The sequence below is a fragment of the Dasypus novemcinctus genome, chromosome 28 (assembly GCF_030445035.2).
Source record: "Dasypus novemcinctus isolate mDasNov1 chromosome 28, mDasNov1.1.hap2, whole genome shotgun sequence".
Lineage (NCBI taxonomy): Eukaryota > Metazoa > Chordata > Mammalia > Cingulata > Dasypodidae > Dasypus > Dasypus novemcinctus.
Window position 1 is genome coordinate 43,045,748 of NC_080700.1, and position 23,763 is coordinate 43,069,510.

Sequence of the window (23,763 nt, forward strand, 5' to 3'; positions counted from 1 at the left end):
GCAGCGGGGGGTTTTTTGGGCGGGGGGTAGTTGTAGTTTTGTCTCAGGAGCCCCGGGAGGAGGGCGGGGAGGGCTGCTTCTGCCGAGTGACCGCCCGTCCTCCTCGCAGACCTCAGGCTGAAGTTCCTCACGGCGCTGACCTTCGTGGTGCTCGTCATCAGGTGCGAAGCCCGTGCCCTGGAAGGACCCGCGGGCTTGTCCGCTCCGGGGTCTCCTTCCTGTCCTCGGGGGACTCCAGGGACTCCCAGCCTGCCTTGCGGGCCTCAGGCGGGGGCCGGGGCGCAGCCCGCGGGGACGGGAGGGGGGTCCGCTGTGGGAACAGGAGGGGGCTCCCGCCCAGGGCTGCGCTGCGCCGGCCCCCTGCTGCCTCTGCCCCAGGCGCCCCCACCGGAGCCCATCATGGGGGGCTTGCAGTGGCCCAGGGCCCCCTGGTGGCCCCTCAGTGGCCCCGGCAGCTGGCCGAGCCCGAGGGCTTGTCCGCTAGGGCCGGCGTGGGGCAGCGCCGCTGGCGCTGGGGTGGGCGGCCGGGTGCTGCTGGGAAGGCCCGTGGGGGGCTCGGGCCGCTGGACGGGGGACCGCGCGGGGCCGTGCCTGGGACAAGTCCAGGCACCTGGTTGGTGGTGGTTTGTCCTTCCCCCGGGGTCAGAGCCCAGGGGCAGGGCGCGTCTGCCTTCCCTCGGCTCGGATGGCGAGGGCCATGCGCCCTCTCCTCAGATGGGGTGGACGAGCGCCCCCGGGTGCTCGGGCCGTGGGGCTCCTCGAGCCTCGGCGTCCGCTCCCGCGTCCAGGGCAGCGAGCGCAGCTCGGGCCGGCGTGTGGGTAGCTCGGCTTGTCCGGGCCGTGAGCGCGGTGTCCAGCAGCCCCAACTCGAACGCGGTGACGCACCGTGGGTGGCGCGCGCCGCTCGTGTCCACCTGTGCTCGGGCACGTCTCTGTGCCCTCACACCCCTCACACCCCACACCCCTCACACCCCTCACACCCCACATCCCACACCCCTTACACACCCCACACCCCACACACCCCCACACTCCTAACACACTTCACAGACCTCACACCCCTCACACGCTCCACGCCTCCTCACACACCCCTCACACACCCTTTACACACACACCCCTCACGTGTTTACACATCTCACGCCTTTCACTTTCCCTCACCTTTACACACTCCCTTCACATTCTCACACCTTTACACACCCCCTCACCCTCTCTCACCCCCTCACCCCCTCGCCCCGTGCCCTCACCTCCCGTGTCGTGGCGGCTGTGCTTTGCGGGCGCCCCTCATGTGCGGTTTGGAGGGACCGTCCCTGCGCCGCGTGTCCTCGAGCCCTGCCCGGGCCAGGCGCCTCCTGCCGAGGTTTTCGTCCCCACGGGGACGGCCGGGGCGAGCCAGGAGGGCACGGCCTGGGCGCACCGCGGCACGGGCGGAGGCCGTGGGCAGGCGTGGGGGGCGCCGGCCAAGCCGAGGCACAGGAGGGACGGCAGGCCAGCGGGGCAGTGCCCCCTCGCGCTGCGGGCTCGTGGCGGGAGCCTTTGGGGGTGAAGCGGGGATGTGAAGGTACGCGGCGTACGATACGTGGCTGCCCGTGGAGACCAGAACGGGAATAAAACAGCAAAAACACACACAGGCCGAGGAGGAGCGCGGGGCCGGCGGGGCCTGCAGGCTTGGGGCGCCCTGGGCACGGCGCGTCGTTGCGTGGCCGCGGCCGAGGCGTGTGGGCAGCCCCCTCAGGAGCGGAGCCCGGCGTGGGAGACGGGGCTGGGGACCGGCCCCGGGGGGGGAGGGGCCCGTGTGGCCGCGTCAGGGTCGGCGCCTCCCCAGGCCAGGAAACAGTGCGGGGTGTGTGTGTGTGTGGTATGTGTGTCGTGTGCATGTGGCATGCATGTGCCGTGTGTGTGCGAATTGTGCAGATGTCAGAGCGAGTGTGCCTGGCATGTCCCGGGTGGGCCTGTGTGCCTCACGCGCCCCTTTTCTTCCAGCATTGTCATCCTCTACTTACGGTTTGGGGCGCAAGTGCTGCAGGACAACTTCGTAGCTGAGCTGTCCACCCACTACCAGAACTATATCCTTTAGGGGGCACAGGGCTCTGCTGCCCGCCGTGCCCGGGAACAGAGTGGTGGGCTTGCGGGGAGAGGCCCCTGGGCCCCTCCAGACGCCTGCGGGCCCCATGCCCGTCCCACGCGGCCTGTGCGGCTCCTCTGGGCGTGGGGCTGGCGCCGTCCGCCTGTGCCCGGGGAGGCCGTGACCTCCGGGGCCCCCTCTCCTGCCCCCCGAGTCGGCGGGACACAGCCCCGGGCTGGGCGGCCTTTCCCAGGCACCTGGAAGGTCCGTGCGTCCACTCCCCTCCCACGCGGGGCCGGAGCCGGGGCCGGGGCCTGGAGCCCTGCACCCCCCTCATTCCTCTGCTCGGGCTCCAGCCTTGGAGCCTTCCTGCCTGAGCCTCCCCGAGGGCGTCCAGGAAAGGCCCGGAGCCGCGGGCAGGAGAGCTCCTTTCAGCCCTGCCTGGTGGTGTCGGGGCTCCTGCCGGGGAGCAGCTCCATCTTCAGCCCCGTGCCAAGCACCGGCAGAGGGCGCCCCGGCCCATGTCGGGGTCCCAGTCCCCACGGCAGGCACCTCCAGCACCATGTCGGGGTCCCAGTCCCCAAGGCGGGTGCCCCCGGCCCATCTTGGGGTCCCAGTTGCCGAGGAGGGCACCCCAGCACATCTTGGGGTCCCAGTCGCCGAGGAGGGCGCCCCAGCACATCTCGGGGTCCCAGTCCCCGAGGCGGGCGCCTGTTCTCCGCGGTAGTGCAGGTCAGGGGGCAGCTTGAGGGCGGACGCCCCTGTGCGGGGGGCGGCCCACGGAAGCTCGTGTGCCGGGGTCTCGGCCCTGGAGAGCGCCCCCTGCTGGCCCGAGGAGGCTTAGCGCAGACGCCGCGATCCACGCGACAGCGTCTCCTTGACCGGCCCACCCGCAGAGTTCCTGTCCTTCTACGGCCTGCTCAACTTTTACCTCTACACCTTGGCCTTTGTGTACTCGCCGTCGAAGACCGCTCTGTACGGTGAGTCACCCGGGGTCACTGCTGCCAGAGCGGCCATGCGCTGGGCGCTGGGCGGCGGCCGGCTCGTGCGTCACCGCGCCCCTTGGGGTGGGGACGGGCGATTGTCGCGCCCTGCTCCCGCTTCTCTTAGAGCGCGAGGCGAGCATCCTGCCTGCCCCTGGCCCGGCCGTGGGACGTGGTCAGGTGAGCACGGGGCCGCGCCTCCAGGAAGGCCGGACTGTGCCAGGTCCAGCAAGCTGGGAGGGTGCGCGCGGCGGCCCGAGGCCGGGGCTGAGCTGCACGTCCCTGGCGCCGCATCGGGCCTGAGCTTTCAGGGCGCGTCTGTGTTGGCCTGTCTGATGGCCGCAGCAGCTTTGCGGGGAAGATACAGTTAGGCCCACTTGGCGGGTGAGGAGTTGTAGAAGGGCCGCTGCAGCTTAGGCCGGAGGGCGCAGGTGGGCGGCTCGGAGGCTCTGCTGCCCGCGGCCCGCTGCCTCAGGACACGGGGGCCTCTGGGCCGGCCGTGGTGTCCATCTTGTAGTGGAGCAAGTACCACGGCCAGCCGGCTGGCGCAGGGGCACGGGGGACGGGGCTTGGCCTCGGCGTGTCCGACCCTGGCCCTTCTCCGAGGACGGGCTCTTGCTGCCGCACGCTGGCGCGTGAAGCGCTCGAGACCGAAACGCCTGTTCTTGCAGAGTCCCAGCTGAAGGACAACCCCGCCTTCTCCATGCTGAACGACTCCGACGACGACGTCATCTACGGGTAGGTGGCGGGCTCCGGGGGCCCGGGCGTGCCCGCCAGCCCTGCCCGTCAGGGGACCGCGCGCAGGTCACGCTAAGACCCCTCCAGGGGTGGCGCCCCTTCTTCACCTGGGTGTCGGCCGGCTCCCGGGGTTTTCCGTTTTCCGTTTCCAGGCGTGGGGGTGGCAGCAGGCAGTGGGGGTGCTGGGAAGTGAGCCCTCGGTAGGAGCGGCGGCGCCGCCTGCGCGGCCTGGGTCTGAGGCGCCTTTTGCGACAGGAGCGACTATGAAGAGATGCCCCTGCAGAACGGCCAGGCCGTCCGGGCCAAGTACAAGGAGGAGTCGGAGAGCGACTGAGCCGCAGGCCGCGCCGAGGGCCGCGCCGAGGGCCGCACCGGGCGCTGCAGCCCCCCGCCTTCCCGGCCTGCCAGCATTCAGGCACCCGGCGCTGCAGCCCCCCGCCTCCCCGGCCTGCCAGCATTCAGGCACCCGGCGCTGCAGCCCCCCGCCTCCCCAGGCCTGCCAGCATTCAGGCGATTCCTCATCAGCGAAGACGTCCCGTTCCCACGTGTTTACGTACTTGAACATGGAAACATCGCCGGTCAGCGCTAAAGGCGGGGCCGCACCTGCTGGGGCGGCTGCGTTGACCTGGGAAGAGGGGTGCTGACGACAGTGCTTCAGGAGCCAGATGTTTTTTGTTTTTGTTTTTGTTTTGAGATTTCAGATGAACTTTTTCAGTGGCGAGAGAGAAAGCCCCTTTGGCAGACAGACGAGGCAGTTTGGGTTTGAAACCCCAGGCTGCGGGAGGCACTTGGGAGCAGGGTGCAAATCGGGCTGCCGCCCCGCTCTCCGCTCAGCGCGTCGTGGCCTCACCCTGGGCCGCAGCCGCCTCTGGAGGACGCCGTCCCGCTGCGCGCAGGGCTCTGGCCCACCAGGCTCTCGAGTGACGGGCAGCGGAGACGATCCGCGCGCTCACGAGGGGCCCGGGGGGTGGGCGGGTGAGGAAAGGCTGACACGCTCCGGGGGCAGCTCCAGGGGCAGGTGTGGCTGGCGCGCGTGTGCGCCGGGGCGGGGAGAAGGGGCAGCTGTGACAGTTCCAGTAAATAACGGTTTCTGTAGTTTGGCTGAAACACGATACTCCTTGGAGCATCATTTAAAAAACACAACACTAAAACAATTGACCTAATACAGGTTCTTTCTTGCCAAAACGTTTTCCAATTCCACATTTGGAAACTAGATGGAAAGAAAGTAAAACGTGAAATGGCTCACGGAAAACGGCCTGGAAATCACCCTCTAGCACGTGACTCACGTCGTGGTCGGGGAAAGAGGCGCCGCTGTGGGAAAGGTGGGGTCTGTGTCGCAGGGGCTGTGGCCCCACTGAAGGCCCAGCCGTTGCCTGCTCCTTTCTGTCAAACACGAAACAGAGAAGCCTCGAGGTCACCTCTGCTCTGCCCTGCACACTCGTGTCTCGGGTAGCGTGTCACACACTGCAGCCCTCCTCTTGGACGCCAGCTCGGCAAGTGCACAACTCCAGGAGGTGGTTCCACTCTGCCAGGCGTACCTCCATCGTCCTCATCTATGCATCGACTCTCACGCCACCGTGCACAGCTAGAAGTTAAGCTCCCCTTTGGTTCTGCTGGCTATTGGGGGGATTCGTAGGGTCTCTCCTTTTAATTTCAACTTCCATGGTAATGTGCCTGGACTCCATTTACATTGGTTAAGGAAAAAACCTTGTAAATATGAATGTTTGAAACAAAACAACTGCATTATTGCAAGGGTAATTCGAGTTTACATAGTTTTTACATTTGCAGTGATTACTTGATTTGGTGAACTCAGAGATAATGGGAAAAATACTCTTATCAAATTTTATATTTCTAATAAGACTAATTTGTTAACAAGTAATGAAACTTGTGGACTAATATGTGAGATAGTTTACAAATTTTAATCATAATTGTCCTTTATGATTTGGAATGCTGTTATTTATCAGTAAATGTAAAATATTTGAATCACTTAGCTGTACACATTACAAGTTTTAAAAAATTGTCTTTTTCTCCAAGTGTAATTATAAACTGATGACTGATATCTTCATGCTATAATTGTTTATGGTATAAAGTCAATGAAATTTAAAATGTGGGGGTAATTATTTTTGTGTAGCCAAGTTGAAAACAAAAAAATTACAAAGGGAAGTAAGTATTTTAAGGGGTAAATTGTTATCAGATCATGCATTTTCAGTTTCTTTCCATGGTATCGTATAAATCAATGTATTACATGCTCCATGTAAAAATGAGCTTTAAGTATATAGCACTTAGCATGCAGATTATGTGCCCTAAGTCATTAGGTTAAAACACGAAGATCTGCAAGATGCTTTTGACAGTAGCATGGGGAAAGAAGTTGGGAGAGTTTATCAGTTTTGCAAACTTAAATGACCAAATCAAAGGCCGACTTGAGCTTGAGTAACAGCATCTTGTGGGTCATTTTTTCCTACCAGTCCCCGTGGGGCCCTGGAGGCTGACCACAGCATTCAGCGGTTTTCCTAGGGACAGCTCCTTATCCACGTGGGTAACGCGTCTGCTTGAATGTTAAATCATCACAGCAGCAAAGCGACGCCGTTTTCTCTTTTAAGCCCCATTTGAAAGGCTAAAGAAGGGGATATATAAAATACATTCAAGGTTCGTTAGGTTCTTACTGTACATAGTTGCAGATTACATGGAAGTTGATACATTATGTAAACCCAACCCACTAAACGGGCAGGGTGTAAGACAGATGTCCCCTGCCTCGAGTATTTCAAGAATCGCTGGGGTTCCACCGTGCTCAGCAGGCTGGCTAAAATACGGCCAGGAATCCACTCCTGAATCCTTTCACAGGACACAACTGGGAGAGGTATTTATATGAGTTATCTGTTAAAAACTAGACGTAAGACACTAAAGTATATTTGCACACACTGAGGGTTCTAGAAAACAGTTGCCTTAGAGGTTAGACTTTTGGGAAAAAAGATGCAAATCTTTTCCCTCAGGCCAAAGGGAAGTTGCTTTCGTCTGTGATAGCTTGTTTCCTGTTTATCTTGATTTGACATGTTTTTTAGATATACTGGTACCTGTATCATACTATGAAACAAAGATGTTCTGCTATTGAAAACTTCCTTTTTATAAAAAGACCGTAAATATTTGTAAAATAAAACACTAAACTCTTTTAGCTGGCAGAGAATGATGTATCAGATTACGGGCCTGGTCAGTGGCAGCCAGGTCCCCGGCCCCAGGCCGGCCCTCGTCCTCGGAACTGAACATGTCTATGTTCGGATACTGCCTTTCCAGGCGATGGTAATAAATTTTTAATATTGTCCTGACGTGTGATTTGTTTGCTCTTTGCATGTCAGACCCTCGTGCTGTAGTACAGGGGTTTCAGAGCAGAGCAGGGCTTCTTGCATTTCAGCAAGCCGACTGTGGACTGTGGACTGACATGCTGGCGAGGCCCGTGGCAAAGCCCTGAAGTGAGTCCAGACGGTGGCGGTTGGGAGCCTCAGGCGGGCGACTTTAAACCCACCAGAGTCGGCCTGCAAACATTTTATTTTAAAATAGCTGCCCAGGGAAGCAGGCTTGGCCCAGTGGTTAGGGCGTCCGCCTACCACATGGGAGGTCTGCGGTTCAAACCCCGGGCCTCCTTGACCCGTGTGCAGCTGGCCCATGCGCAGTGCTGATGCGCACAAGGAGTGCCGAGCTGCATAGGGGAGCCCCACGTGCAAAGAGTGCGCCCCATGAGGAGAGCCGCCCAGCGCGAAAGAAAGTGCAGCCTGACCAGGAATGGTGCCGCCCACACGGAGAGCTGACAGCAAGATGACGCAACAAAAAGAAACACAGAGTTCTGTGCCGCTGACAACAATAGAAGCGGACAAAGAAAAACATGCAGTAAATAGACACATTGAACAGACAACTGGAGGGGGGGGAGGGGGGGAAGGGGAGAGAAATAAAAATAAATCTTTTTAAAAAATTAAAATAAAATAGCTACACAACTATTATGGATGTAAAATGAAAGCATTTTGTAAGCATTTCTTTGTGATTGGTACTGAAAACAGCGAACACACCATCGGAAGCTGTCAGGCTGCCGTCTGGGCTGAGCGTGTGTGTTCCCGTGCTCGGGCTTGCCCTTCTCCCCGCCCCCAGGCCCTGGACAGGGCGTTTCAGAGTGCAGGACCCAATGCCCAGGGGGGCCCACCGGGCTCAGGGACTCAGCAGACACCAGCAGTGCCGACAGGGTCCTGGTCCCACGGGGGCGTTGCCAAGGAGGTCAAGGCAGAACTGTAACTTGAGAGTTGTACAGATTTCGAAGCCAAAAACTAATAACTAAATACAAAAAACTCATTCGTGAAACTACCTAGACTATGGAAAAAAAGCCCATATACTTTTAAATTTGAATAATTTATTATTCTAACAAAAGTACAAAGTGTGGAAAATTAGTGTATTTGAATCTTTTCAGAGTGGAGAAAATTTCACACTAGCAGATAATCTGATTTTAGCACCCTTGAAAAGAACTGTTCAGAGTTAAGACAAGTGGCGGTGCAAGCTCTGGCTACCTACAGCGCGTGACACATCCAGATTCCAGGCTCCCATTCCTGTAACAGTGCGGTCATTTTGGTTTTTCTCTACATTTTGAGAGTGCCAAAAACAAAACAAAACAAAAAGAACACACACGCTTGAAGAGAACAAGAAAAGTATTAACTGAATTCACAGTTGGTGAAAAGGAGGAAATCGAAACGCTGGAGCAGAGACACACGGCTGGGCCTGGAGGCTAGATGGAGAGTCCGAAGGCACTGACGATGCAGTACATGGTCTTGTTCTCCCATCTCACGGTGCAGCTTCCTGGGGGGAGGAAAACAGCATTGAGAAGGAGCAACACCGCAGCCTGGTACTAGTCCCTCAGTCCTGACACACTCAAGTGCCCACTTCCATGGTACACAAACAGAGAAGGGTGGCGAGTCCCTCACTGAACTGTTTTCCTTTTTAAAGGCGAATCTAATAAGCATGCATCCAAAGACATGAAGCACGCAAGCACATGTTTCATAAAAGCCTGTGTTTAATCATCTCTATCCTGGCACGGGCCGAGAGGTATTGGCAATTCTTGGGTACAATGTGCAAGGAAAGACAAACACCAAGTCCTACCGTCGGTGGAGCTGTCCCAGAAGCAGGAGCTGGCCGTGTGCAGCCCGGCTCCGTTCTTCTGCATGATGACACAGGTCACTGAAGGGAAAACAGGCCTTCATTAGAAAACCCACGTGGCAAACACTTCCCTTTGCCCATATTTTAGCATATGGGTCACATGGTGATGTTCAGGACAAAAATGACAGAGGTCGACTGCTGTCCCACCTGCCAACAAATGGCAAAGTTCCCTTTCCTTCCCCGCGTGCTTGCTGGAAGAGCGCCTGGTCTGCAGCCTGCTGGACCTGTGCCCTGTGACCGTGCCAGCAGCCAAGCAGGCCCAGGGTCTGCTAACACACACCAGCTGCCCACTGCCGCGGGAGCCGCCTCTGGGGGAGGCACGAGGCGCCACGTCGGCACGCCTTTTCTGGCACTGAAGCCTCAGTGGTGTTGCGGGAACCACCACCGATGGCGCACAGGCAAGGAAAGCCCATTACCGATGTATTTGAACGGCTTCCCCAGTTTGGTGAGCTGGCTCAGCGTCTGCTCCACGACGCTCGTCGTCCACTGGTTCACCTTGCTGTGCTGGTAAGCATTGCCCCCGATGGCGCTTTCTATGGACTAGGAAACAGAGCACAGAAGGGTCACGCTTAACAGGAGTGACTGCAACGTGTATGCTAAGAACAAGGAAATTTAAATTGTGTAAGCTTATTTTCAGGCATAAAGACTCTTGCAAATACACCTTTTATTTAACTGTTAGATTTCATTTATATAATTTTCATATTCATTTTGAAAATCCACAATTTATATACAGTTTCAAATCCTAAAACATTCTGACCTAAAGCTTCCTTCAGGCTAAACCTCTGACTGACAACTCTCCTTTACCCACACACATTTAAAATCAGCTGTTTTTCAGGGAAAAGGAAACAAACTCAATTTTGGCCTGCTCAAATGTATTACTACCTAGTGGTTGAAGTACAGAACTAACTATGGCAAAAAGAGGCTGGAGGAGGCAGTGACTCGCAGTGGGACCTCCTGCTGCCCGCCCGCCCCTGCTCCCAGGGCGCTCCCCGAGACGCCTGGCGAGGACCCCGAGGACGTTTCAGCCGTCCGGCAAAGCAAGCGGGGACGAGCTTGATGCCAAGTGAGGTAGAGGGTAAAACAAGATCATTTTGCTCATTTTGCTTTCAGGTACTGGTCACAAAAATAGGCTGTGGTTCCTTATCACTGGCACTGGAGTCGGTAATTGGTATTAGCAATTTGCCTTTGACCCCGGGGGTGCCATGCCTTTACTGAGCAGTGGCCTCGCGGGTCCTCTCCTCGCTCACCAGCTACCCCGGCCCTGCTACAGCGGCTGTCCACTCAGCCCTGCACCCACCACGCAGGCCAATCCCCTGGAGTGTTCTGGAACCACATACTGTGGCTGGGCCACCCTGTACAGGCAGCCTTACCTGCACGGCCATTCAGCAACCGTCTCCACCCCACCCACTTGTCAACCCCTCAGCGGCAGGACGGCCTCTTCTCACTCACAGGTGGTCCAGAGCCTGCTCTCTCCACACCCAGTTTTTGAATGAAGAACAACAAATGCCCTTTTTAAAATCTCCTTTCTCCCCTCATCCAAGGGAGGTACATGTGATTAATAACAAAGTAGCCTGTTGGGAATTTCAGAACACACAGAAGACACCCCCCCACACTGCAACACTAGGTCCTAAATACTTGCAGATTGTTCAATTTTTTATAATCTCCCTTTCTTCATTACACAATGGAAAAATTTATTTGTATGCCACAAGTCTCTCGTATTAAAATGTTATGGAGTGGGGTAGGGAGTGGGGTATATGGGAACCTCATATTTTTTAAAAGATTTTACTTATTTATATTTCCCTTTCCCCACCCCCCGTTGCTTCTCTGTGTCCATTCGCTGTGTGGTCTGCATCAGCTTGTATCATCAGGTGGCACTGGGAAACTGTCTCTTTTTTGTTGCATCGTGTTGCTACATCAGCTCTCCATGTGGGTGGTGCTACTCCTGGGCAGGCTGTGCTTTTTTCACACGGGGCAGCTCTCCTTGCGGGGCGCACTGCTTGTGTGTGGGGCATCCCATGGCACTCCTTGCGCACAGCAGCACTGCGCAAAGGCAGCTCACCACATGGGTCAGGAAGCCCTGGGGGTCGTAGCCTGGACCCTCCATATGGTAGATGGACACTCTATCAGTTGAGCCATGTACACTTCTCAATATATTTTTCAATGTAACATTTTGTGTGATCTATGTATCTTTAAAAAAAAGACAATAAAAAAATTGCTAAAAAAAAAAAAGTTATGGCATCAAGCCCTAGTAACATTTGGTAATGATACTACATATGTAACATTTCTGACTGAACTATATAATTTACTTTAATACGGAAGTAACTCTTGTCTAAATATTCAATGAAGTAAAAACTGTTATATGAAATGCCAAAATACATAGTCTCAGTTGAAGCAATTCCAAGACAGTATTTTTGCTGATACAAGCCACTTCAAAGTAAGATGACTCTCTTACCTCTTTTACAATGTTGCTTACTTCATCAACAACAAAAGCAGTCTGTAAGGAAAAACAGAGTTAAGTTTGATTTGTTTAAAGGTATTTCCCCTGCACCGATTAATTCAAATTTAGGTACAGAACATAAATGAGTAAAGAAAACCTTAAAAATAATCTAAGCAGGACAACCAGCAAGGTGGCAGCAGAGGAAGGCGATCCTAGAGCCAGCTCCTGCTACAGGGCAGTTAGTGATGACCCAGAGCTATTCAGAGCACCTGTTTGGGGGCTCCAGGAGACCAGAAGAGCATCCTGCAACATCCTTGAAGGAATGGGAGCAGAGTGCTCATTTGCAGAGAATATCTGTAAGTAGAGACTCTATGCCTTGGAGGATGGTGCCCATCCTCCACTGCAGGCACAAGCTGTCTCGGGAGCTGTTCCGTGGCTGGAATTGGAAGCTCCACTTCCCAAAAACAGGGGAGGAGGAGGTGGTTGACCACCGACTTCAGCTACTGATGAGTAAATTCATCTGGCTAAAGTATAATCCTGAGAACAGCTAAAGTTTGAAACTGTCCAAGTCAGAAAGAGGTCGGTGGCCGCCATTTTGACTCCACCCTGGCATGAAGGGAAGAGGGCTGGGCTGACTGAGAAGCACAGTGATGGTGGGAACTGGCTTCTTTCACCCAAATCGGCCTGCAGCCCTAGCCTAGGCTTCAGCCCCACTTCTGGCAGGGAGGAGGCTGGGGGCCCTGCACCAGCCTATCCAGGAAACTGTAGGAACATTTGGCTGGCACAGACGGAATAATCGGAAGTCTACTGGGGCAACTGTAGGCATCTTGGACCTGCACTGCATGGACTGCTGCCCACACCTGCAGCTCCAAACCCCGCCCCAGGCAGGGGAGAAAGGGGCGTGAAGCTTCATCAGTCTCTGGGCAACTACAGCCTAGGCCTGCACAGCTTGGATTCTTCCACACAGCTGTGACTCTGTCCTTACCCCTGGCAAAGGAGAAAGTTGGGAGAAGCTGCATCGGTCCCTGGTGCAATGAGGGCAGCTTGAGCCTCCACAGCTACAGCACCAACTACACCCTTGGCTCCTACTGCACAACCAGCAAGGGAGAAAGGGCAAGAAAGCCCTAAACTAAAGAGAGAAACTACACCAGAATACATCTAGTACGTCAGGTGCCAAGACACCAACAAAAATTACAATTCACACCAAAAACAGGAAGATATGGCCCAGTTAAAGGAAGAAAATAAGCCTCCAGATCACATAAAGTAGTTGAAAGAACTAATCAGATGTTGAAAAAAATCTCCTTAATTCAATGAGATGGCTAAAGAGATTAAGGATATTAAGACGACACTGGATGAGCACCAAGAAGAATTTGAAAGCATACATAGAAAAACAGCAGATTTCATGGGAAAGGCACAATAAATGAAATAAAAAATACACTGGAATCATATAATAGCAGATTTGAGGAGGCAGAAGAAAGGATTGGCAAGCTTTAGAAAATGGCCTCTGGAAGTGAACATGCAAAAGAACTGATGAAGAAAAGAATGGAAAAAACTGAACAAGGTCTCAGGGAACTAAACAACAGCAAGAGACGTGTGAACACATCTTTCATGGGTGCCCCAGAAGGAGAAGAGAAGGGAAAAGGGTCAGAGGGAATATTTGAAGAAATAATGGAAGAAAATTTCCCAGCCCTCTTGAAGGACATGGATATCACGTCCAAGAAGCACAATGTGCTCCCATCCAAATAAGTCTGAATAGATCAACTCCAAGACACATATCAAAACGTCAAAGGCCAAAGACAAAGAATTCTGAGAGCAGCAAGAGAAAAGCAATGCATAACATATAATGGATACCCAATAAGTTTAATTGCCGATTTCTCATCAGAAACCATAGAGGCAAGAAAATTGGTGTGATATATTTAAGATACAGCAAGAGAAAAACTTCCATCCAAGAATCTTACATATTCAGCAAGACTGTCTTTCAAAAATGAGGGCGAGTTTAGAATATCACAGATAAACAGAAACTGAGAGGGTTTGTAACCAAGAGACCGGCTTTGCAGGAAATAAACAAGGCTGTGCTACAGCCTGAAGAGAAACAAGAAGCCTGGAAGAGAGTCTAGAAATGAAGATTATATCAATAAAAGTAACTAACCATGTCACAAGAGTGGTGAAAAGATACTACAGATAAAACCCAAATATTTAGAAATAAACTTAACTAGTGATGTAAAGCACTTGTATTCAGAAAACTACAACTCATTTTTAAAAGAAATAAAGACATAAATATTTGGAAGAACTTTCCATGCTCACGGATTGGAAGACTAAATATCATTAAGATGTCAATTCTACTCACAATTCATATATAGATTCAATGCAATCCCAATAAAAATTCCACAAGCATTTTTTAAATAAATGGAAAACATGATTATCAAATTTATTTGGAAGGGTAAGAAATCCTGAGTAGCCAGAAACATCTTAAAAAGAAAATGAAAGACTCAATTCCAAACTTTAAATCATATTACCTAGATACACTGGTAAAAACAGACACATAGACCAATGGAACTGAAATGATGGTTCAGAAACAGACCCTCACATCTAGGGTCAAGTGATTTTTGACAAGCCTGTCAAACCCACCCAGTTCAGGCAGAACAGTCCATTCAACAAATGGTGCCGAGAGAACCTGATATCCATTACCAAAGGAAGGAAAGAGGACCCCTACCTCACACCTTATTAAAAAATTAACTCAAAATGGATCAAAAACATAAATATAAAAGAACCATAAAGCTTCTAGAAGAAAATATAAGAAAATATCTTTAAGACCTGGTGGTAAGTGGTAGATTCTTAAAAAGGAGGGCTGAGATGGACTACTGATGTTAAATGTATGTAGACATTTTAATTAGCTTTCCTGTAAAAGTGTGGAAATGTACAGGTTGATGGTAACACATTCTAGTGAGTAACTACTGGTTTATAAATGGGAATGTGGCTGAAAATGGTAGTCTAGGGATGTAAATACCAACTGACAGAATGCTAGAGAATAATCTAGGAACTGAATAGCACAGTAAACCCAGAAATGGATGAGAATTGTGGTTGACGGTACAGATGTGTGTCCTTTGTCAGAGCAAATGTACATCACTGCTGCAGGGTGGTGGGAATGAGGAGAAGCATGGGAAAAATACAGCTGGAGTGACCTTATGGGCTGTGGTTAGCAATAATAATATAATATTCTTGCATCTCTGCCAAAGATGTACTGTGTTGATAATGGGGGAACATGGAAAAAGTAAGCCAAATGTATGCTGTGGACCTGGTAATAATCTGATAGTATCTGATAATCGGTTACAAATGTTTCACCATGGTGTGGTGTGTTGATGGAGGGATGTTGTATGAGAATTCTGCACAGGTGCATGATTGTTTTGTAACTTTACAACTTCTGTCATAAAAATATATTTAAACAATAGGGTGGATTGGGGAAAAAATACACCAAATGGCAAGATAAGGACTATAGGTATTAGTGAGATTTCACCATTATTCTTCCATAATTTCTAACTAATGTGTCACAATGCAAGGTGTTGGTGGAGGGTTGATGTAAGGGACCCCTGTATGATGCTATGCACGTTTGCTTTGTAAGTTCACAACTTTTACTAAACACTTATTGTTTATGTATGTTCACGTAAAAATGATAAAAATAACAATAATAGGGTGGGTTGGGGGAAAATAGTATTATTAGCAGTAATATTCTGAGGATGTTCTTTCATTAGTTAAAATGTTTCACAATGCAAGGTATTGATGGTAGAGTAAGGTATGAGAGCCCTGTCTGATGTTATGTGTGTTTTTTTAAGGACACAACTATTATTATACACTTATTGTTTGTGTATGAGTGATATACTTCAATAAATTTTTTAAAAATCTAAGCAGACTGTTCATTTTACAGACAAATACATTAGAGACCCAGAAAGCACTACGTGGCTCTGAAGATCAGAGGCAAGAGTGGCAGGCAGGGCTAGACTACAAGTGCACAATTTAAGGGGTTTTTGTTTGTTTTAATCATATCACAATCCAAAAGACTGGCTTCACTTTAGACTATAATTCCCACCTATTTCCAGTGGCTGCTAAAATAATTAACAGATTACTTGAATCTCTAAACTAACTGAAACTACTTAAGCAATCCCTTTTGTGTGTATGCACGTGTGGACTTTTGAGACTGGTTTCCTTTACTTAGCACAGTGTCGTCTAGGTTCATCAATGTTGTAGCAAGCATGTCCTTTTTATGACGTTAATATTCTGCTCTACGTATGACCACACTTTGTCCATTCAGCTGTTGCCATGTGGGTTGCTTCCACCTTTTGGCTATTGTGAATAACGCTGCTGTGAGCATTTGTGTGTAAGTATTTGTTTGGATACCTCTTCTCATTCTTTTGAGTATATCCCTTGAAGTGAAATTGCGGAGTCCTATGGTTAATTCTATGTTTAACTTGTTGAGGAACTGCCAAGCTGTTTCACACAGTGGCTGCCCATTTTCCATTTCCACCAGCAATGTATGAGGGTTCCACTTTCTCACCAACATTAATTATGTGTTCATTATACCCATCCTAGTGGGTGAGAAATGACAACTCATTATGGTTTTAATTTTCATTTCTCTAGTGGCTATGATATTGAACATCTTTTCACATGCTTGTTGGTTGTGTATCTCTCGAGAAATGTGTATTCAGGTCCTTCAAGCAATCCGTTTTAAAGACAGAATTCATTCTTCCCTGATGTAAGCTGATTAGGCAGCTCTGAACTTAAGAATTTTAATTTACAATGACTGTGCTATTTCCTAATCATTTTTTCCCTCAATGCTGTCCTACTTGGTAGGTGGGCAGCTCTCCGTCAGTGTCACAGAGTGAGCTGTGGGGTGGGCCAGTGGTAATCTAGCGCCCAGACCTTATGAAAGGGTTTCTTTTCTCTCTCAGTAAACGTGAATGTATACAAGGTCATCCTGAAAATCGCATCACGATCACCTGCCTGCACTCTGCTGCCTTACACAGGGAGGAAAGAGCGGTTTCAAGTTGGGGCTGAGTCGGAGGGAACAGTCCTTAGCTCTACACGTGCCAGTGAAGGGTGCAGCACCTGGTGGCCACGGTCGGTGTGCACCCCGGGAGAGTGGAGGTGAGGAGCCCCTGCGGCTGGCAGCCAGTTTCCCCTCTCCTGGCTGCTGTAACCGTGGGTGCTGGTCCTGCCTACCAAGAGCCACCTGGCAGAAAGCGGCTTTGGACTGTGCAGGAATGTTCCTTTTCCTGAAGACTAAGAGTCACCTTGCTGGCAGAACTCAGACGTCGTCCTTGGAGACAAAGCCAGCCACCTTACCACGTCAACAAAAACGCGCAGGATCTTAAAGATGAAGTCATTTCCGGAAGTGTGAAGGATCCTCGCAAGGGACTACGGTGATCCTAAGCCAGATACCAAAGTCCTGTGCCTTCCATATGGCTCAAGTATGGGAAGGCTGTTTAAGGAACTTTCTGTGGGAAGTGGAGCAGAGGTATGGCATCCACCAGGCAGGTGCAACTTCTCCAGAAAAGGGGAGTGATGAACTGGGAGTGCGTTGGGGACCCAGGTACCTCCCTGAAGCTACAGGACAGGCAGAGGGAGGCCCGAAGGGCTGGAATGAACAATTCAGTCGTTATGGAAAAGCTTGTCACCTCTGGGGCTTGCACCTCCAGCAGCTGCCGCCCTTCAGCCCCTTTAGAGACAGGCAGCTCCGTCCCTCCGGGCGGCCCGAGCCAGCACGGGAACAGACTGCCCGCTGAGGGCTTTCTCCTGCCGGGCAGCGCTTTCTGTACGGTTCTACTCAGCAGCCCCATACTACAAGCACATCCATTAGTTAAGTTTAGGGAAAACTTTTCTGTAAGCTTTTCCCTCGCCCGCTGCTCCCAATGCCTCCTGGTAACTAACTATTCACTTAGCTGCTCCCAACCTCCCGACAGTCAGGAGGAAACTGTCACGGAAAGTTCTGCGCTAGTCAAAGTTGATCAAAACCGAAACTCCACATCAGTCCTTCAGCCTCGCCTCTCCTCGGAACATCCTGCTCGTACTAAATTTCAAAGGTTACGGATCATCAGTCCCTGCGGCATTTATCTAGAGTTTTCTCTTGGCAGGCTGCAGAGTTCCAGGGACTCCGGTCATCTGAATTCCAACGGGAGCTGCCCGCCAGAGCTAAGGAGCAGCCGCAGCCGCGCAGGCTGGCAGGAGGCCGCCGGGGGCACCCCGTTCCCAGGGGGCTCCCCCGTTCTTGAGGAGGCGCGAGGCTCTAACCTCCCCAGGGGGAGCGGCCTCACTGGCATTTCAGACCCCGCCTGAAGCCACTTGCACCCCCGAGGCCGGGGGCCTGGGCGTGCCTCCCGGAAGACGAAGGGCGCTCTCCCCGGGGGTGCACTCGGGCTGCGGGACCGCAGGCCCCCCGAGGCCGCGCGCTGGGCCTTCCGCACCGGGGGTGGGGATGGGGGGGGTGGGGGGGCCTCCCCGGCGCCCGCGGGACAAAGGGGTGACGTCAGGGCCCGTGGCCCTCGGCCGCCGCGGAGCCCAGGGGCGGGGGGCCCAGGGACAGGGGTGGGGGCCCAGGGGCGGAGGCGGGGGGCCCAGGGACAGGGGTGGGGGGCCCAGGGGCGGGGGGCCCAGGGACAGGGGTGGGGGGCCCAGGGGCGGGGGGCCCAGGGACAGGGGTGGGGGCCCAGGGGCGGAGGCGCGGGGCCCAGGGACAGGGGTGGGGGGCCCAGGGGCGGGGGGCCCAGGGACAGGGGTTGGGGGCCCAGGGGCGGAGGCGCGGGGCCCAGGGACAGGGGTGGGGGGCCCAGGGGCGGGGGGCCCAGGGACAGGGGTGGGGGCCCAGGGGCGGAGGCGCGGGGCCCAGGGACAGGGGTGGGGGGCCCAGGGGCGGGGGGCCCAGGGACAGGGGTGGGGGCCCAGGGGCGGAGGCGCGGGGCCCAGGGACAGGGGTGGGGGGCCCAGGGACAGGGGTGGGGGGCCCAGGGGCAGAGGGCGAGGGGCCCAGGGGCGGGAAGCGGGGACCCCAGGGGCGGGGGGAGTGAGCCCAGGGGCGGGGGACCCAGGGGCGGGGGGCGTGGACCCCAGGGGCGGGGGGCGTGAGCCCAGGGACAGGGGACCCAGGGGCGGGGGGCGGGGGGCGGAGGGCGTGGCGGCCAGGGGCAGCGGACCCAGGGCCGAGGCCCGGCCCTTCCGGCTCGAGTCCCGCCCGCCCGGGGAGGCTCCTCCGACTCGCCCGCCCCGCGCCCCGTCGAGGCTGGGCCCCCGCCCCGCTCCCGCTCCCGCCCCGCGGCGGCGCTCACCTCCTCCGCCGCCTGGTAGTCCTCCATCTTCCCGCCCGGGCCCGCGCCCCGGCCTCGCTGGCGTCGGCCCCCGCGCCTGCGCACTCCGCGGCGGCGCGCCCGGCCCCGCCCTTCCCAGGCGCAGGCCCCGCCCCGGGCAGGCCCCGCCCCGGGCAGGCCCCGCCCCGGGCAGGCCCCGCCCCCGCCAGCCCCGGGCCCCGCCCCCCAGCTGGGCGTGGCGCTCGGAGCCCCGCAGCCCGCGAGCGGCCGGAAGGGGCGGGGAGGGGACAGAGGGGAGGGGGACAAAGGGGAGAGGCTGGGGGAGGGGACAGCGGGGAGGGGGACAAAGGGGAGGGGACTACGGGGAGGGGGACAGCGGGGAGGGGGACTAAGGGGAGAGGCAGGGGGAGGGGACAGCGGGGAGGGAGCAGAGAGGAGGGGGCTGCGGGAGGGGACAGGAGGGGAGGGGGACAAAGGGGAGAGGCAGGGGGAGGGGACAGCGGGGAGGGGGACAAAGGGGAGAGGCTGGGGGAGGGGACAGCGGGGAGGGGGACAGCGGGGAGGGGGACAAAGGGGAGGGGCCTACGGGGAGGGGGACTAAGGGGAGAGGCAGGGGGAGGGGACAGCGGGGAGGGGGACAAAGGGGAGGGGCCTACGGGGAGGGGGACAAAGGGGAGAGGCAGGGGGAGGGGACAAAGGGGAGGGGGACAAAGGGGAGAGGCAGGGGGAGGGGACAGCGGGGAGGGGGACAGCGGGGAGGGGGACAAAGGGGAGAGGCAGGGGGAGGGGACAAAGGGGAGGGGGACAAAGGGGAGAGGCAGGGGGAGGGGACAGAGGGAGGGAGCAGAGAGGAGCGGGCTGCGGGAGGGGACAGGAGGGGAGGGGCGGTGGGAGGGGCCGGGGGCTGCGAGGCGGCCCCTCCCCCTGCCCCGAGGGGGTGGTTTCCCTGGAACCACCCGGAGGTGGGGGGCGGCCCCCCGGCGCCACGGGAACCAACCCACGCCCGAAGCTCCCGGGGCCGACGTGGGCCCGGGCGGGGGCTGCGCCCCGGGGGTGGGGTGCGCGGGGGGCGGGGGCTGCGCCCCGGGGGTGGGGTGCGCTGGGCGCGGGGGGCGGGGGCTGCGCCCCGGGGGTGGGGTGGGCTGGGCGTGGGGGGCGGGGCCTGCCCCGGGCGCGGGGGGGGGGGGGGGCGGGCGTGCGGGGGGGCGGGGTGCCCACGCAGGGCGAGGCCCCGGGCCTTAGCGCCTAGCGGGGCGCCGCGGGGCGGGGGCCCCCACACTCAGTCGGGCGGGGTGGGCGGGAAGTGGCTTCTGAGCCCAGGGGGCAGGCGGGGGTGGGAATCCTGCTCTGAATGAAGGTGCTCGGGGAGCTGTTCCGTAGAAATGAGACTTGTCCCTGTCAGCAGCATTTTATTTTTTATTATTTTTTATTTTTATAATGCTCAATTTCATTTATTTTTATTTTTTTAGTTTAATTTAATTTTTAAAATTCATTTAAAAAATATATTACATTTAAAAAAATGAGGTCCCCATCACCCCGCTCCTCCCCCACCCCACCACTCCCCCCTCAGCAACACTCTCCCCTATCATCATGACACATCCATTGCATCTGGTGAGGACATCTCTGGGCATCGCTGCACCTCATGGTCAGTGGTCCACACCATAGCCCACACTCTCCCACGTTCCATCCAGTGGGCCATGGGAGGATCTACAATGTCCGGTAACTGTCCCTGCAGCACCACCCAGGACAACTCCAAGTCCCGAAAACGCCTCCCCATCTCATCTCTTCCTCCCATTCCCCGCACCCAGCAGCCACCATGGCCACTTTCTCCACACCAATGCCACATTTTCTTGATTACTAACCACAATAGTTCATGAATAGAATATCAGTAAGTCCACTCTAATCCTCCATCCTGTGGACCTTGGCTTGGTTGTGTCCACTCCACATCTACATCAAGAGGGGGCTTAGATTCCACATGGATGCTGGATGCAGTCCTCCTGCTTGCAGCTGTAGGCACTCTTGGCTCCCTGGTGTGGTGGTTGACCTTCTTCACCTCCCTGCTAGCTGAGTGGGGTAAGTCCAATAAGTCAGAGTGTTGGAGCTGTCAGCAGCATTTTAAACAGCGTTTGTAAAAGGCCTCCTTGCCTTGAGTGGGCTACGGCAGACTCCCCTGTGTGCAGGTCATCCTGAAGATTGCCGCATGCCCCGGGCCCTGAGGAGGGCTGTCCCCGGGAGGGGCGCGGGAGGACCCTGCCTGCGCGGGGCCCGGGCTCAGGGTTCGAATGGGGTCTGCCTTTTGTGGCTTGACCCCCTACTCGAAGGCAGGCCGCAGGGTCGCCTCCCTCTCTCCCGAGCCAGCTGGGGGAACCCACTTTCCATTCCTGCGGAAGAGCTGCAGGTCCCACCTTCCAGCCCATTCCCTCTCACCCGGGTTATGAGAGTGACCTGTTGACCTTACCAGAACCTTCAGCCGGAAACTAAACCTACAAAGGAATCCTCCTCCTCGCTGCGAGCCACCAACTGTGATTTCAGGGGGCTGCAACTTTACTCTCCGTGGGGATGATTTAACATGTCTTAACCCAGACCCCTTCCCACCTCATCCTGTACCCAGCGTTCAGCGTGGTGCCCCCCAGCGCTTCCCTCAATTTGGAACAGTTTATTTATGTTTGCCTGTTCACAATGTCTTCTAGAATCTAATTCCATGCGGGCAGAGTCTGTTTTATTCTGGCGCTGCTTTGCCTTGTTCTCCTGCCACTCCAAGTTCCTGCGTGACCCCGTTTCAGCGGTCCTCACTCTCTTGACCCTGCCTCCTGGTTCTGTGCCACTCCGGAGTCAAACACAGGCCCTTTCCCCCCTCTGATTTTCTTCTGCTCTGTTGTGGACTCTCAGAATTAAGTATAAAGTAAGAGTTAAGTTCTGAGCGGGCACCTGCAATTTAAGAGTGTGAAGTCTAGAACGTCTTTTTTAATTGTTCCACAGCCTCCTATGAACTTAAGTCAAACAAGTGCCTTGAGTGGTTGCTTGGACAGTATATCATTAACGCAGTCGTCGTAAGTTATGTTGTATCCAAAAATCACAAAAAACACATTAAGCACATTTTTAAAATTTTACATGACCTTGACTATGGTTGGGTACGACTCTCCAAGTCTTATCAAAGACCATTTGTTAAATGATTATGGTATATGGCATTTTGAGTCTGCGCTCTAAATGGATGAATTGGCCCATCTTCAGAAGTTTATTTAACACTCATATTGAACTCTCGTTTTGTGTGTCTGAGCTGGAATTGGTGCTACAAAATTGACTAAGACGTGGTATCTATGCAACAATTTAAAAAAACTTTTATCTGTAAATAGGATGGTTTAGATTCTCTAAGGTTTATGATATGTAATGTTTGAAAAAAGATAGTGATATGGCATTGTATTCTGCCCAAATGATGTGCAATTTATAGGACTAAGAGATTTAAAATAAGGATGGCATTGGCAGTTCTCCTGCTACCAAAAAGAGTGCCCACTCGCCCTGGAGCATAAAACGTACTGACTCCACGGCTGCTCGTGAATCTGTAGTAATCAATCATATTTTAGTACAGCCATTCAGTGGAGGGACTCTCGGGTTTGTTCTTCAGCTGAGGGTTTAGCCTTAGGTTGGCAGGGTGGCACACAACCATCTTTCTTCTTCGCTGAGTTAAGTTCCTTAAATACAAACTCTTTAGCCATAAGGACCCACATCTGAAGTGAGAGTCCTGTGCTGAGATGTGAAATGCTAAAGCGATTCACTAAGACATGTCTGTGTTTAGTCTGCTGTTCAGCTAGTAAACACTGGCATTGTACTGAAATACTTCTGTCCCGATTGGAAAACAGCTGTTCCTCTGAGCCCCTCAAGAGCCTCTTCTCCCCACCCCTGACCACCTCAGCCCATTCCTTGGGGCCTCACACCCCAAGATCCAGCAACTAGAGGATCATTGCGGCATCTATTCTGGCGAATAGTCATGCTGTAGTGGCTATTAAATACTTTATCAGCCCTATGTGTATTATGTGATCTGCATCAGTCAGAATGGGCTAGGTCAGCTGCAAGAACAAATGGCCCTAGAATCTTCATGGCTGATGACAACAGAGGTTCATTTGTTATTCCTCCTCCACATACCACACGACCACTGTGGATCTGTGCGACTCTGCTCCACGTCCTCGGCCACGGGGACCCAGCCTGATGGACAGGCCTGGATGTGGCCCGTCATCACGGGACGTGGAAGAGGGACTACAGCGACAAGCACTGGCTGGTAGGCTTCTGCTGTGGGTGACACATGTCACCTCTGCTCACATCCCGTCCTCCAGATCAAGGCTTTGGCTACCCCAGGGTTTACCCAGGATGGGGTGGGGGGTGGTAATTAAGGTAGCACAATCTCCCCCACACAGCAATCCGGAGGCCTTCCCATCATGATGGTCATTCTCTTTTTGCTGGACTCCTGCCCCATTTGTCAACTCAGCCCCTCTCCCGCTTCCCCCATGAACCTGACCGAGTCCCCAGGTCAGCCCCTCTGTCATCTCCCTTTAGTCTCAGACTTGATCTAATTCATCCTTGACGAATTAGGGTTCTCCAGGAAAACCCAACTAACAGTGTATATGTATATGTATGTATGCGTACGTGTATGTATATACGTATATGTGTATGCGTATACGTATGTGCACCTATATATGTATGCGTATGCATGCATGTATATGCATGTGTGCATATATGTATGTGTGGATATGTGTATGTATGTGTATGTATATGTGTATGTATATATGTATGTATATATGTATGCATGTGTATATGTATTTGCATGTGGATATGTGTATGTGTGCATGTGTGTATGCATATTTGTATGTGTATGTATATATGTATGTGCATGCATGCACGTTGTGCATGTGTACATGTATATATGGTGTATGCATGTGTATATGTATTCTATATGCTGTATGTGTGTGTGCATGGGTATATATGTATGCGTATATGTGTATATGTTGTATGTGTATATGTATATGCTGTATGTATGTGCATATCTATATGTATGTGTTGTGTGTATGTGTGTTA

At 54.1% G+C, this 23,763-nt stretch overlaps 2 protein-coding genes across 3 annotated transcripts in view; one reads left to right on the plus strand and one right to left on the minus strand.

The window, feature by feature from the left end:
* The window catches only part of TMEM181 (transmembrane protein 181), a 45,159-nt gene extending 38,063 nt beyond the window's left edge, over positions 1-7,096 (plus strand). For both annotated transcript variants that reach the window (XM_071212550.1, XM_071212551.1), the window contains exons 13-18: positions 110-161; positions 1,978-2,060; positions 2,950-3,039; positions 3,714-3,780; positions 4,036-4,148; positions 4,196-7,096. In XM_071212550.1, the coding sequence (XP_071068651.1) occupies positions 110-161; positions 1,978-2,060; positions 2,950-3,039; positions 3,714-3,780; positions 4,036-4,114 (371 nt within the window). In that variant the 3' untranslated portion in view covers positions 4,115-4,148; positions 4,196-7,096. The remainder of the gene's footprint in view (positions 1-109; positions 162-1,977; positions 2,061-2,949; positions 3,040-3,713; positions 3,781-4,035; positions 4,149-4,195) is intronic.
* A 1,348-nt stretch (positions 7,097-8,444) lies between these two features.
* Positions 8,445-18,825, minus strand: DYNLT1 (dynein light chain Tctex-type 1). The gene is made up of 5 exons (XM_058289683.2): positions 18,718-18,825; positions 11,420-11,461; positions 9,384-9,507; positions 8,911-8,988; positions 8,445-8,610 (listed from the first exon to the last, which is right to left on the minus strand). Exons 1-5 carry the CDS (start codon positions 18,742-18,744, stop codon positions 8,540-8,542), a joined length of 342 nt encoding a protein of 113 aa, XP_058145666.1. The 5' UTR covers positions 18,745-18,825; the 3' UTR covers positions 8,445-8,539.
* Between the last annotated feature and the right edge of the window lie 4,938 nt (positions 18,826-23,763).

What these genes read in the sequence shown, in the direction of transcription:
- DYNLT1 (XM_058289683.2), bottom strand. Translation starts at nt 18,744, where the DNA reads ATGGAGGACTACCAGGCGGCGGAGGAG. An exon ending in TAAGCAACATTGTAAAAGAG is followed by an intron (nt 9,508 to 11,419) that starts GTAAGAGAGTCA and finishes TCTGTTTCCTAG; the next exon opens with TCCATAGAAAGCGCCATCGG. An exon ending in GAAGCCGTTCAAATACATCG is followed by an intron (nt 8,989 to 9,383) that starts GTAATGGGCTTT and finishes TTTTCCCTTCAG; the next exon opens with TGACCTGTGTCATCATGCAG.